At 41.5% G+C, this 15,295-nt stretch overlaps 1 protein-coding gene across 13 annotated transcripts in view; it reads left to right on the top strand.

Annotated features, from left to right (window-relative positions):
- DLG1 (discs large MAGUK scaffold protein 1) overlaps positions 1-15,295 on the top strand; it is a 329,809-nt gene that overhangs the window by 208,328 nt on the left and 106,186 nt on the right. For all 13 annotated transcript variants that reach the window (XM_033958212.1, XM_033958211.1, XM_033958209.1 and 10 more), the window contains one exon: positions 5,696-5,840. In XM_033958212.1, coding sequence (XP_033814103.1) covers positions 5,696-5,840 — 145 coding nt within the window. The remainder of the gene's footprint in view (positions 1-5,695; positions 5,841-15,295) is intronic.

Below are 15,295 nucleotides of genomic sequence, written 5' to 3'. Positions count from 1 at the left end.
TGATGCTTGCTTGCTTTCTTGCTTTCTCTTTCTCTTTCTCTCTCTCTCTCCCTGCCCCTTTCTTTCTTTCTCTCTCTTCCTGCCCCCCCCCCCCCCACAGCCACCGATGCCGATTTTTTTCCTGCTTCCCTGACACCAGGCCAGGCGCATACAAGCACCGGGCCCACAAGCCTTTCCCCCGACGTCAATTCTGATGTCGGAGAGGAAGTTCCGGGCCAGCCAGGCAACGATTGGCTGGCCTGGAACTTCCTCTTCGACATCAGAATTGACATGTCAGGGGGGGGGGGGAAGCTGTGGGCCTGGCGCTTGTACACGCCTGGCCTGGCACCGGGGAAGTAGGGAGAACAGAATGCAAAAGCAACACGAGTGCAATTGACTCGTGTTGCCTTTGCGATCTACTGGTCGATCGTAATTGACCTTTTGGGCACCCCTGCTCTAGATGCACAAAAGGTGCCATTACCCCTGTGGTGATATGACAGTGTCTCAACACTACCACCTACCTTCAACCCTACTGATCACAGGTTGAGCAGTAATCTTTTCAGGTTAGTAGTCTGATCTGTAATTTTATGCCCTTCTATAATTTGGCTGTGTCTCCTCTCTCAAGATGTTTGGCCACCTTTTCCACTGGATGCAAATGTTTGTTTTATATGGTTGTCCAACATCATGAGTCCGAAACCTTAGTATTGCAAACATACATTGTCAATTTGAATTAAATTGATATCAAAGTAATTAGTTATGATTGCAGACAGTTCTGATTTATGTTTTTATATCTTGGGTCTCTAGAAATCAGCAATTTCTTTTTTTACTATGCCAAAGCAATTAGTGTGTTCAGTTTGTTTGAGGTTAAGCAGTACAGCTTGAATGACCAACAAGGTTAAGGTCGCAAGGAATAGTTGAGCTGTTCTTATTCCCTCATGTCAGTAGTTTTGGAGATGAAAGAAGAACTTGTTTTGCTGTTGAAAGCAAGTTGCCAGGTGTAAAGGACAGACATGTTCGTGAAAGGTTTGTATGACCTTGCTATAAGTGTTAACATTCATGAAAACATTCCTAGCTCTTCAGCTGTTTGTGGTGACCTGAAGCTAGTTGTTAATCCAGTATACCAGTATGGTTGATTTGAAAGACTATATTAAACTATATAAATAAAGATTCAGAAGGGTAAATCATTCAGGCGGGGGAGTAAACAGGGGATTGTTCTAGAAGTTTGTGTTAAGAAATGGATGAGTTTGAAGATTGAAGGTCTGAACATTTCTGGTGAGGCGTCATGTGAACAGTTTGCAGAGTATTTTACAACTAAGATAACAGGTAGAGCAGGGGAGGAAAGGGAAAAGAGGTACACATACCGCAGTGTATGCAGATCAGACTTGGGGCCTTGAACATTTGTACGTGCTCAATGCCTGCCGGCTCCTGCCTTCTCTGAGATTCTCAGAGGGGTTGGAGCCGACAGACCTTGAGCATATGCAAATGCTCAAGGCCCAGAGTCAGATCTGCATACACTGTCAGTGGTCGCGACTTTCTTCAGCGTCACAGCAGCAGCTTTCTTCTACCAACCTGTAAGCTGCTGGCTGGAGAGGGGGGTAGATAATGGTATTCATTGGGGAGAGGCCTGTATAGTAGATAGCGGCGCTGATATTCATCAGGGGATGGGAAGGAGAGGCGGCATATGGAAGTGCACAATCCTGGTGTTCATAGGGGTTAAGAGGAGGAGAAAGAAGACGACAGCGGCTTGAATATAAACTAATTTTTTGGCCATTTTTTTGGCCCAAAAATCTCGGTTTATATTCAAGTATATATGGTAAGTGATTTGCCCAAGATTGCAAGGAGCAGTAACAAGATTTGAACTGGGTTTCCCTGGTTGTCAGCCCAATGCTATACTAATGCTAATCTATTCTTCCACTACTAGGTTGTCCTAACCTTATATTCCCTATGCTTGTTGCTAATTAGGATGATGTCATTTCAAAGCTTTGATTTAGACTTGTGAAGTTCAGGTCTATGAACTGGCAGTAACATTTAAGTATACAGTATAGGTACGAAGGGTTTCTAAAACGTTCTCAGCCCAACCAACCAACTTCCTAAATTCTGAGCATGCGTTTGCCACTATAGCTGAAAAGAGTCTCGACTACTGTAATCTTGTCTTGCTTGGAATGCCCTATATTACACTGCATGCGTTGCAGATGGTACAAAATTCCATCATAAGGAGAATAGTTAAGTTGATTAACAAAAGGTGACCATGTATCTGCCTATTGCATCAAGTTATATTGGCTTAAGATGTCACCCTTACAGATTTGCGGGTCCGATATAAGCTGCTGTTGGTAGTTTACCAAAGTCTGCATGGGTTGACCCCGAAATACCTAATGGATTCTCTGGCTTATCATATTTCGCTTCCCAAGTTGCGTTCCCCTGAACATTGGGATCTTTGGATCCCAATAACAAAGGCGTTGAGATTTCCCTCTATTCCCTCCAATTACCGTCCAATAGCAAACATCCCTCTCCTAACCAAGATGTTAGAATCCATCATATCCACTCAACTCTCATCCTACCTAGAAAGATTTTCTATTCTCCTACCCTACCAATTCGGCTTCAGACCCAACTTCAGCACCGAATCCCTATTATCCTCACTAATCTCTAAGGTACAACAACTTCATTCTCGCAACAAATTCGCTGTACTTCTACAATTCGACCTCTCCGCAGCTTTCGACGTCATCCATCATGATATCTTAATCTTCCAACTCTCTGAAATAGGCATAAGTTCCACAGTCCTAGACTGGTTCTCGAAATTCCTACGCTTAGGCTCCTACACCGTTAATATAAACGGTACCTCATCCCCTCCCTGGAAGCCGATATGTGGAGTCCCACAAGGCTTACCCCTCTCTCCTATCCTTTTCAATATTTACATGTCCTCTCTGAAACTTCTTCACCTATCCCCCTGGAAACTCTCTACACCTATGCCGACGATATCCTCATCCTCCTTGAGACCGACTCGAACCTCACTAATCTCGCTGAGAACATATCCGCATGTATAATGAACCTCCATTCCTGGGCACATTCTGTACAAATGAAATTGAATGAGTCCAAAACAAAATTACTTTGGCTCGGCCCAATATTAGATCATTTACCCACCTCCATCCCATTATATTCCGGCTCCACTCTTCAGCTTGAGTTTTCAAGCAAAGTCCTTGGCATCATCATAGACTTCTCTCTCTCCTTCAATGACCACCTCAACTTCTTGGTAAAAAAAATGCTTCTTTAGTCTTCAAATGCTGAGGAAAGTGAGATCGTACTTTCTTCATTCTCACTTCATTGTCCTTGTTCAATCCACCATCCTCTCTAGACTGGATTATTGCAACTCCATCTATTTAAGCCTAACTAAAAAAAAACTCCATAGACTTCAACTAATCCAGAACGCCGCGGCCAAGCTTATTTTCGCAAAAGGCAAGTTCGACCACGTCTCCCCACTCCTGTCCAAACTTCACTGGCTCCCAGTTCACTCCAGAGTCCTCTTTAAATGTGCCTGTTTAGCCTTCAAGATCCTACATGGCATCCTCCCTCCCGTTATCCCACTCTTCTGGAATTCCTCTAATCCTAATTCCACTAGATCCTCCCAAAAACTGAAACTATCATTCCCCTCTACAAAATGTATATCCCGCATAGGAAAACTAGGAACATCCCTCCCCTTTAGAACCACAGAACTCTGGAATAACCTCACATCCCCGCTCAGAGTTTCAAGTTCCCTCCAATCTTTCTGCAAACACCTGAAAACTTGGCTCTTTTCAAAAATCTAACACTTCCCGCTTTTTGGTTCCCTGTCCCTCTTTATTTTCCTAGCTCCTTTCCTATAACCCTTCATTGTAGCTCCTTTTCAACCTAACCCTGTAAACCGTGCTGAGCTCTACGCTTGTGGAGATGGCGCGGTATACAAACCTAAGGTTTAGTTTAGATTTCAAACATCAAGGGCTGGGAGTGTTCTCCTACATTGGTCCAGAGGAATGGAACAGGCTTCCGCAATAAATACGGCAGCAAGAGAATATGGCAACATTTAAAAGATTGCTGAAGCGCCATTTTTTTTGTAAAATGAAATATGGCTGAAGAACAGATGTCTCTGTTATGGGGAGGATGCTATGTCTTTGGAAGATGATCGCTGTTGACTGTTTTATGTTTTATTGTATCTTTGTATGGTTTGGTGTGTGCAATGGTATTCATTATGTCTGTTCATTTATCCTTCACTTTGTATAAGGTGAATAATAAGCACAATACAATCTTATTTCATTCAGTGCCAGCTTGCAGAAATGAAATTCTAAGTTTTTGACATTGTTTCAGATCATTCATTGAACCCATATCCATATTCTCTTCTTGGTTGGGCTGAGAACTTTTCAGCATCCACTTGTATGTGGTTGCACACTTAAGGGCAAATTGTATAAACGACGTCCCAATTATAGGCAGCAGTAGGTGTCCTACCGCTGTCTAACCAGCCAATTGGGATGCACGTTTCTTTAAAAATAACCACCTGAGGCAAGCCACCTACACTGTAGGCCTCTGTTGCGGATGCAGGGAGGTGCCTAGGAATGATTAAGCTCACCCAAGGCTGGACATGGATGTGGTTTCACCCGAAAATGGCCTTAGGTGAGACAGAACCCCCCAAAACAACCTCTGACAGAAGGGATACCCAATCCCTCCTGCCATCACATCCAAAACAATCCCTGGGATGCACTGGAGTGGCCTAAGACTCAGATTGGCCAGATCCATATGGCTACTCTCTCAGACAATCAGGGGGGGGTGTTATTCAGGGGTTCCAGCAGGAGGGAGTGTGCATCCTTCCTGTTATGGGGGGGGGAACACACCGGTTAGAGAATTGGGATAGTTAGGATGGCCGTGTGCGATACTCAAAAGCCCTTTAGGTATCCTAGACAGAACCAGGCCCATAGCACATATTTTCAAAGGGAGCATGGGCAGGGCAAAGGCAAGACTCCTAATAACTTACAGAACACCTGCTCTAATTCCAGCTCTGCCTAGTATAGTGGGCACCTAAATATTGCGCACTGGATTGCAATAGAATTCTATAACAGAACTTATGTGTCTTGGCTCCTTTATTGAATATGTTTCCACTGCTTACCCTTGAGGGATGCATAAATGGAGATCCACAGTTAAAGACTTGGCCCTTAAAGGTCTTGCTGGGAAAGGTGTGTAGTTATTTCCATAATTTGGTGCAATTTGTATGTTCCTTGAAAATACTTAGCCATCTCAAGATAGACATTTAGCAATTCCTCCTGGCAATAGGTCCATATTGTAGATAACTAAATGACAAGGCTTTCTATTTGAAGACCACCAGTGTTAAGGAAATTCCTTATCTCAGGAAGTGAATGACAGATTTTGGGTGTTGTACATGACTTTTTGCTCAGTCATATACACATGAAAGATTAGGCTAGGATGTGGGTAGAGGGGTTTTAACTATTATTTTTTTTAAAAACCCAGATTGTATTTTAAAATATTTTGTAAATTGGTACAACCTTATGGTGATACCATCTGACAAATGTAATAAAGAAAATATAAGGCCTGTCTCTAGAAATATATAATGTAATGAACAGGTGAAGGAGCTAATGACTCACAAACATGTAAACTGCAAAATGATCTACAAAACTTCCTTCAGAAAAAAAAACTGTGCTGCCATTCCATGCCTAAGCAACTGCTGCTTTCTTTTTAGGTGAACAGTGAAAGCTTAGAAGAAGTCACTCATGAACATGCAGTTACTGCCTTAAAGAACACGTCTGATTTTGTTTATCTGAAAGTAGCAAAACCAACCACTTTGTATATGAATGACAGTTACGCACCACCAGACATTACCAACTGTAAGTTTATCATTCTCATTTTACAACTTTTATTTTATAAAGAAACAAAATAAGCATAGTATGCTGAAATTAAATTATCTACCCTTAACCCTGCCTCAAAAAGGAGTATGTACCAAAATTTTTTGACTCATTTTTATGACCTAGAATATACATTCTGCATCGGTTCTTTTTGGGTAGTAATCTGTATCAGCTATTTATTTTAAAGAAATCACAATTGTACAGTTTAAATGGTTGGTATCTGGAAGATTTGTTCATCAGTCATTCTAGTTTGCAAATAAAAGTTTTGTGGGGGGTTTTCTGTATCTGTGCACAGGTAATGATTATCTTATGTTTGTTATGAACTTGGTATAGCCTATTTCAACAAGTGAAACTGCAGTTTACAATTCTAGATCAATTAAAATAACAGAGAGAATAAATCCATTTAAGAAATAGGGCAGAGTATCAGCATTTATATCAGACAGAAAACAGAGGGTAGGGTTAAATGGTCATTTTTCTCTTGGAGAAGAGTAAACACTGGAGTGCCACAGGCCAGGGATCTATACTGGAACCAGTGCTATTTAACTTATTTATAAATGATCTGGAAATTAGAACGATGAGTGAGATAATTAAATTTGCAGATGACAGTAAACTATTCAAAGTTGTTAAAATGCATCCAGATTGTGAAAAATTGCAGGCAGACGTTAGGAAATTGGAAGACTGGGCATCCAAATGGCAGATGAAATTTAATGTGGACAAATGCAAAGTGATGCACATTGGGAAGAATAACCCAAATCACAGTTACCAGAGGGACAGATCTTGGTGGTTAGAGCCCAAGAAAAATATCTGGGTGTCATTGTAGATGGTACGATGAAACCTTCCGCCCAGTGGCAGCAGCGCCCAATAAAGCAAACAAGATGCTAGGAATTATTAAAATGGGATGGTTAACAAGACTAAGAATGTTGTAATGCCTCTGTATCGCTCTATGATGCAACCTCACCTGCAGTATTGCATTCAATTCTGGTCTCCTTATCTCAAGAAAAATATAGCGGCACTAGAAGAGCGACCAAGATGATAAAGGGGATGGAACTTCTCTCATATGAGGAAAGACTAAAAAGGTTAGGGCTTTTCAGCTTGGAAAAGAGACGGCTGAGGGGAGATATGATTGAAGTCTGCAAAATCCTGAGTGGAGTAGAATGGGTACAAGTGGATTGATTTTTCACTCTCTCAAAAATTACAAAGATTAGGGGACGCTCAATGAAGTTACAGGGAAATACTTTAAAAACCGATAGGAGGAAATATATTTTCACTCAAGAGAATAGTTAAGCTCTGGAACTCATTGCCAGAGGTTGTGATAAGAGCAGATGGCATAGCTAGTTTTAAGAAAGGTTTGGACAAATTCCTGGAGGAAAAGTCCATAGTCTGTTATTAAGACATGTGGGAAGCCTCTGCTTGCCCTGGATCAGTACCATGGAATGTTGCTACTCTTTGGGTTTTTGCCAGATACTTCTAAATTGGACACCGTGAGGGTGGGCTACTGGGTAGATGGACCAATGGTCTGATCCAGTAAGGCTATTCTTAAGTTCTTAAGAATAACAGCTTTCAAACAAATCTGCAAATGATCCTAACAGATCACCCCCACACCATCTTAAAAATTAATGATTCACATAAAATATTCCTTGTTTCATTAGGTATATCTTGTGACAAGTCTTCAGAATTTTCTTTTGCTAAAAATGGCTACTGTTGATTCCTGGAAACAGTAGATGTTTTCATATAGCATTTCTATTCACTATCTATTAGAACCTGATCTTTCATTTTCTTTTCCTGCATCAGAAACTATTGCTAGCATTTTGGTCTCTTGCTTTAAACCACAAGTGAACATAATTGATCTGCAGAACAGGCACTGCTGCTAGGAGGCAAAACAGTCTGTGGCAGAATGAAATGTGAAGTTTGTGCTGTTATAGCAGTCTACAGCTATTTTAATTTCTCCATTATCTCCAGCTTCTTATGATTAACAGAACTAAGCCCAAGGGTTTAGGGTAAAAAATGATCTTAAGTGTTGGAAATTGGATACTAACGAGAAGGGATAGGGGATGTGTGACAGTGAGGTTTCAAGAGCATACATGCAGAAATAACTCACCATTTCATCCTTGGACTTTCACTTTGACTTGTAAGCTGCAATGATTTTATGCAATTTGTTCAGGGTTTTGAAGCTTCAAATCTCTTTGAAGAGTAGGAGAGCAAGGATTTGCAAGCCTTAATCACTGCAAGTAACATGCATTATAACATGTAGTATAACAGTAGACAAAAAAAGAAGATTAGACTAAAGTGATACACAGCAGGACAAGTATTCTCGCATACTCTCCTACTGCCCATAGGAATTGAATCCTTCAGATGTGTTATGCTACTGTGGATCCTGCACTCATCTATTGTGCATGTGTGAAGGGACACTGCTAGAATTTTCTAAAAGCTGTATACACTGACAGCATCTGCACAGGCTCTGTCAGGTGACATCACCCAGTTCGGAGCATACTTGGCCTGCTGCCCTTGGAGAATATCTGCTACAGATGAGTAACTTCTCTTTACATGGACTGTCATCTCTTCCATAAATACATAAATATTGCCATACTGGCACAGACTGAAAGTCCATCAAGCCCATCATTTTTTCAGTAGTGACCAATCCAAATCATAAGTGCCTGGCAATCCCAAGAGTAAAATAGATTTCATGCTGCTTGTCTCAAGAATAAGCAGTACATTTTCTCAAGTTCACCTTATTAATGTTTTATGGGGTTTTTCTTTTAAGAATGTGTCCAAGCCTTTTTTAAATCCTACTACACTAACCACTTTTACTATATTTTCTGGCAATCAATTCCAGAGTTTAATTACATGATGAATGTAGAAATGTTTTCTCTGATTTGCTCTTAATGTACTGATTGGTAGTACTATAATTGCATGCCTCCTATTTCTTATATTTTTTGAAAGAGTGAGCAATGTCTATCTATTCAACTCTACTCATGATTTTATAGACCTCTATATCATAATAATATACCGCAATATTGTAATAGTATACCACCTAACCAAAAAATGGTTCTAGGCAGTTTACAACAGATAATAACTAGTCATACAGTGAAAAGTACAATTTAAAAGGAAAATACAATTCTAAGCAATGTACAATATGCCCCCTCAGCCATCTCTTCTCCAAGCTGAAGATCCCTGGCCTCTTTAGCCTCCATCATAGGGGAGTCTTTCCATCCCCTTTATTATTTTGGTTGCTCTTTTCTGTACCACCTTCTAATTCTGCTCTATCTTTGAGATGTGACCAGAATTGTGCAAAATATTTGAGGTCTGGTCACACCATTGAGCAATTCAAAGGTATTAAAATATCTCTGTTTTATTCTCCATTCTTTTCCATTCTTCTCCTCAGGTCCTCCTTCCCTCTCCCAACCAACACATATCTCTCTCTCTCTCTCTCCATTCCATGAGTCCAACTTTTCACTCTCTGCCCTCTCCCCCTTCCCCAGAGTATAACATTTCTCCTTCCCTCCTTTCTGTCCTCCCCATCCATCCGCCCTCTCCATGAGTCCAACACTTTCTGCTTCTTGCATGCTTTCTCTCTCTGTCCTTGCCTCTTCCCTCGAGCGGCATCCCTCCTTCCCACCTCCCAACCCAATATTCTCTTTTCCCATGCACCATCTCACCCTCCCTTCCAGTGTGTAGCACCTTTCCTTTCCCTCCCTTTCTGCAAGGTCCAGCAGCACCTCTTCTCCCTTCCTTTTACCTCCCTCCTGTCCAGCAGTATCCCCTTTTGGGGGCTCATTCCTCCTCCTGTCCAGGAGTACCCCTTCCCTCCTCCCCTTATCCAGCAGTACCCCTTCTCCCTTCCCTCGTTCCCTCTCCAGCAATGCCCTTCCTTTCTCTAGCCCAGCGGCAGCTCACTGTGTGCTTTTAACTTAGTCACACAGCTGCTGCTAGCAGTAGTTTACATGCGGTTTCAGCAGGTAGCCTTGGGGCCTTTGCTTAGCCGGCCCACTTCGATGATGCAAGGCGGGCCAGTCTAGCAAAGGTCCCGAGGCTGCCTGATGAAACCACATGTAAATTAATGCTAGCGGTAGCTGTGTGGCTAAGTTAAAATCACACTGAACTGCTGCTGCTGGTCCGGGGGTGGGGAGAGAAGAAGAGGAAAGCAGGAGTCCCAGCAGCGTATTGGCAGCAGAAGGCAGGAAGATGAGTCAGCTGACGTCCACGCCGGAGCCTCTCTTCCTGCCCAGGGTGCCATGGCACACTTGAAATCTCTGGAGGTACACTAGTGTGCTGCGGCACACAGTTTGCGATGCACTGAATTAGATATTTCCAAGCTTTCTAAAAGCACATTGAATGTTCTTATTTTTATGCATGTCTTCTCCACAGTCTAACAGAGTCCAGCAGAATTTTTCGAGCCGCACCACACTAAAAGTAGTGGATGTGGCTCGAGGCACCTGGAAGTGCATGGATATCACTGTGATGACATTGCGCGCATGCGTGACATCATCATGTTGATGTCTGCATGTGTGTGAAGGCCCTCCAGTCGGGCCAGTGAGGGGTGCCAGAAGGGAAGAGGGCCAGAAAGAAAGATAAGAGCTGGTGCCCACTGATTGCCTACAGGACGAGCCTCTCGCCATGAGAGGCATGTCTCATAGGCAGTCAGCTGGAGCCGGCTCCTCCCCAGTGTACCACGGCACACCTGAAATCTCAGGAGGCACACTAGTGTGCCTTGGCACACAGTTTGAGATTCACTGATCTAACATGGTCAGTGTGAGCTTCTTTCAAACACTGTACTTGATTGAACTGTTGTGTGTTTTCATTAATTGTATAGCTAAATTGTTTCAACAGACTAGAAATTCAATAAATAAGTCTCATTATAATCCTGTCTATAATGTGTTCAGGGTTTATTGTCCAAGTTTTGTACCTCATTTCTTGACTTGATTTAATGGGCTTCTAAAATGCTGTGCAGTGCATAATGCATACAGAGTTTACTTTTTAAGTTTGCTTATGGCATGTCTTCTGTTATTTAAAATTATTTGTTTTAGTAACTTAAAAGTATCTGATTTTGAGGGAGAAGAGGTTATAAATCTTGAAACCATTAAAATTTTCTGTTCATTTTGTCCTTTGGCTTATTCTATCTGAAACAGAACACAATATGTAGCACAGTTGCAAACCAAATTTGTTTTAAATACACAGAAAAGCTTTAATTTAACATGTTGCTTTATTTGTTCAGTATCAGTATTCCATTTTCACCATACTGCGGTTTGAACCTGAAGAAAAGCACCGTGTTATAGAAAGATCAGCTCATTCTAACTGAGCAAATAAGCAAGCACTTGCAGCATTGTGTTCAAATGGCATAAATATGAATGACAAAATCACAGGAGACCTTAGAATAAGATGAAATATAGCTTCGTGTTAGTTTTCAGCCAAGGCAAGAGTGTTTCTTTGATTCTGTAATGGAATGGATCAGCCTTTGGCTTTGCTATAGTGCCATTATTCTAGACCAGTGGTCTCAAACTCGTGGCCTGGGGGGCCACATGCGGCCCGCCAGGTACTATTTTGAGGCCCTCAGTATGTTTATCATAATCACCAAAATAAAATAAAACAGTTTCTTGATCATATGTTTCTTTAGCTATAAATTACAATATTATTATTAAGACTTAGCCAAAAGGAAAGATTTAAAAACTATGAAGAGTTTTACCTCATGCAAAATTGTCATTTCTTTGATAAAATATTAAATATTTTTTCTAAGGCCCTCCAGGTACCTACAAATCCAAAATGTGACCCTGCAAAGGGTTTGAGTTTGAGACCACTGTTCTAGACCTCTGCTGAGATGTTCTCCATATCCTGTGTTGAGGACTTGGGAAGGAAAAGGCAGTGTGTTTCAGTATTTATTAGCCATGTTAAGGTCAGAATGAGCTTTAGATGCTATATGCTGATGCCCTTAGAAGTTAATTACTAGGCATGGAGGCCAGCTCTGTCTCAGTGTCTATTACTGCAAAACTAATGCCTGTTTGTTCCTAACCCTGCAAAGTAAATGTTAAATCACTTCCTGTGTCTTAATTTACATTGCAAAAAATGATCGACATGTGCAGAGCCAGCAGGGGAAGCCTTGAACAACTGAGCAGTGGAGGAATCCCTGAAGCAGCCTCCTGCTGCTCAACTGTTTTGGTCAGGAAGAATAGTTGTTGTTTTTTGTTGTTTGTTTTTTTTTATGGGCACAGATGTACATGTGTTACACATGCATAACATATATGCCCAAAAAGTCATACTGCCCCCTCCTCCTGAAGATAGCCCACACTCGAACTTTTTTTTTTAAAAAGGCAGGAGGATAGTCCACTCCCTCCTGCTTTAGTTGCCCAGATCCCCCACACGCTCAACCCCCCCCCCCACCACTTCTTTAAATTGAAGATGAGCAGGAGGGATTCCCATTCTCTCCAGCTGCCAGGACCCCCTGCGAACCCTTGATACCCCTCTACAACCTTGTACTTTTCAGAAGAAAACTGGAAGGAGGGATGCATACTCCCTCCTTCTGGCAGGCCCACCTCTTGAAAATGGAAGGTCTTCCTCTTCCTGGTGCATTCTGGGATGCACTGGGAGGGGCCTAAGACTCTGATTGCCCAGGCCTTAAGGCTCTTTCCATAGGAGTGGCCTTAGGCGCCTGGGCTAGTCTGAGTCTTAGGCCCCTCCCAGTGCATCCCAGGATATAACTCCCCCCCCCATATCTGTGCACATTAAAGAAAAAGCTGGCTTTTTAAATGCTACCAGAGCCTCCAGACATTTTAGAGCATTAAAACCAGCGCTTCATTTTGTGCATCATTTAGGCATTGATCGGCATGTTCATTTTAATATTGATGAGCTCGTTGTAATGTATTTACATATGATTATCGGAGGCTGCTACAAACCACAAAAAAGACCATGATTTGCTGTTTTGTGGATCGATAGATTCAATCCTTCGTGTTAAACCTGTTAAAACTGGTTTAGCGATGATGGTTAAATGCACAGTAAGTTTTGTGCATCTTGACCCTCAGTGTCTGGAGTATTTGGATATCCTAATCAACATGGCAGAGGTGCCATGTCTTTCTCCCAGAGCCATGTAAACTAAAGCTCAGACAAGCAGATAAGGAGATTTTGGTGAGGCCAATTCATATGGTCTGGCATTATCTGTAGGTCCTAGGATCCAAGGTAGCGACCAAGAGCTCACCTAGGCCTTCTAGAGAATGCCCTACTGACACATTGGTCTCCCCGGTCGGAATCTCTCCAAACAGAGTTAGTGTGGATGGCGGAGGCATACCAGAGTTTACAATGGTGGCTCTCCGAAGGTCTTCCTCTCCAGATAAAGTTTCAAGTTTATTATAGCTTGGTATACCGCTTTAAATACCAAAGTGGTTTACATTGTACAAAATTTTAAAAACCAAAAAAGAAATAGTTAAAAACAGGGGAAAAGACATATAGATACAATAATTCAGATGACGAGACATGGACAAAAAGGGAAATGGGAAGGGTTATAATTCTTAAAATAAAATAAGGAGGTAATGAACAGAACAATATGGTAAAGGAAAAGACTTAAATGAACCCTGCAAAACTGGGTGATCCTAACGACCAATGCCGATCTTTACGGCAGGGGGGTGGTTACGAGGGTCACCCAGCGCGCAAGGCTGATGGTTGCCTTCACAGACAACATCAACATGTTGTTGTTGAGAACCATTTGGTTGGCCCTACAATTCTTTCAGATAGGGCTGGAGGGCAAAGCAGTCAGTTTTCTCGGACAGTGTTACAGCCATAGCATCCATCAACAAGCAAGAGGGACCCAAAATTGCTTAGCTGAAGCTGGAGGCCCAATTGTTGTTCTGTTGGCGGAAGTCCATAGTAAAGAAAGACACGGGGAAAAAATGTATCACCATTCCCACCCCGTCCCAGTGAGCTCATCCCCATCCCTGCCCCATCCCCGCGAGCTTAGTCCCCGTCCCCGCAAGCTCGGTCCTCATCCTGCAAACTGTCAGATCCCACCCACACAAGCCTCGAATAGTTATGATTTTAGAGCAAAACAATATGTACTTAAAGCTTTACTGAATAGCATCTTTTACTATTCAGCTGAATATGACTAATTGGCATTGAGCTTTAACATAATGAATAATAAAAGAAGCAATGTGAAATCAGAGATCATGTGTTTTATTCCAGTAGGCTTTAGAATAGTAGAACTCCAGATTATTTATATTTGAGTTTAAATCACTATTTGATCAAATACAAATAATGAATTTGGGTCACTATTTGGGGCAGAATCGAATATGAATATTTCCAAGAGTCAATCTTTCCAGTATAATAGTTTTTCAGACAATTGTGTTGAAGTGTGGGGTTTTTTTTACTCCAAAATCTCTGTGGTCTGAAATTTCTTCTTGCCCAATGTACTTGCGTATCTTTCAGTAATATAAAAATTAAACATATGGTGTCATTTTATGGAACTAACATAAAGTATACCAGTGTTCTCCCCAGAAATTTTTTCCAGCCGGGTGGCATGAAAAAGTAGCTGGGTGGGGCGGGATGGGGAAATTTGGTGGTGGGGAAAATTAACCCCCTTTTTTACTAAGGTGCACTAGCATTTTTAGCATGCGGGAAAACTAACGCTAGCTCAATGCTGGCGTTAGCATCTAGCACATGTAATTCTGCGCGCGCTAAGTGCACGTTAAAACCACTATTGCAACTTAGTAAAAGGAGTTCTAAATGTGTACTATTTTTATTAGTTAATTATTATTTTCCAATGCTCAATATGACTTCCTTTTTTAAGGTTTGACACTTATGCCAGAATATTTTTACTAAACTTAAGCAGTATTTGCCCTCTTTCAAATGGTATAGAGGTTTAAAAAAGGGAAAAGCGTTAATGAAGTCATTAGGTTCAATCTAGCCATTTATTTCTACATGAATTTAAACAACTAAAAAAAAAAGATAAATATAGCTCATCCAGTCATACAAGAAATGGCTCTAAAGCAGGGGTGCCCACACCTTTTGGGCTTGCGAGCTACTTTTAAAATGACCAAGTCAAAATGATCTACCAACAATAAAATTTTAAAAAAAACAAAGCACACTGTACGCAGAGAAAATGTTAATTATCATTTCTATTCTGCGGGTTTTCAAAGAGGTCAAGGGAGATGATTCTATGCAATGCCACCTCAGGAACAACTATACAAAAATAGACAAATATACCCCCTCCCTTTTTACTAAATCGCAATAGTGTTTTTTAGCGCAGGGAGCTGCGCTGAATGCCCTCTCTCTGCCCTGCGCTGCTCTCGATGCTCATAGGCTCCCTGCGCTAAAAACCGCTATTGAGGTTTAGTAAAAGGGGGCCATAGTGCAAAATATAGACAGCAGATATAAATTCTCAAAACGGACACATTTTGACTACTAAATTGAAAATAAAATCATTTTTCCTACCTTTTTGTCTGGTGATTTCATGAGTCTCT

The sequence above is a fragment of the Geotrypetes seraphini genome, chromosome 9 (assembly GCF_902459505.1).
Source record: "Geotrypetes seraphini chromosome 9, aGeoSer1.1, whole genome shotgun sequence".
Classification (NCBI taxonomy): Eukaryota; Metazoa; Chordata; class Amphibia; order Gymnophiona; family Dermophiidae; genus Geotrypetes; species Geotrypetes seraphini.
This window is presented reverse-complemented; position numbering and strand designations above follow the sequence as displayed.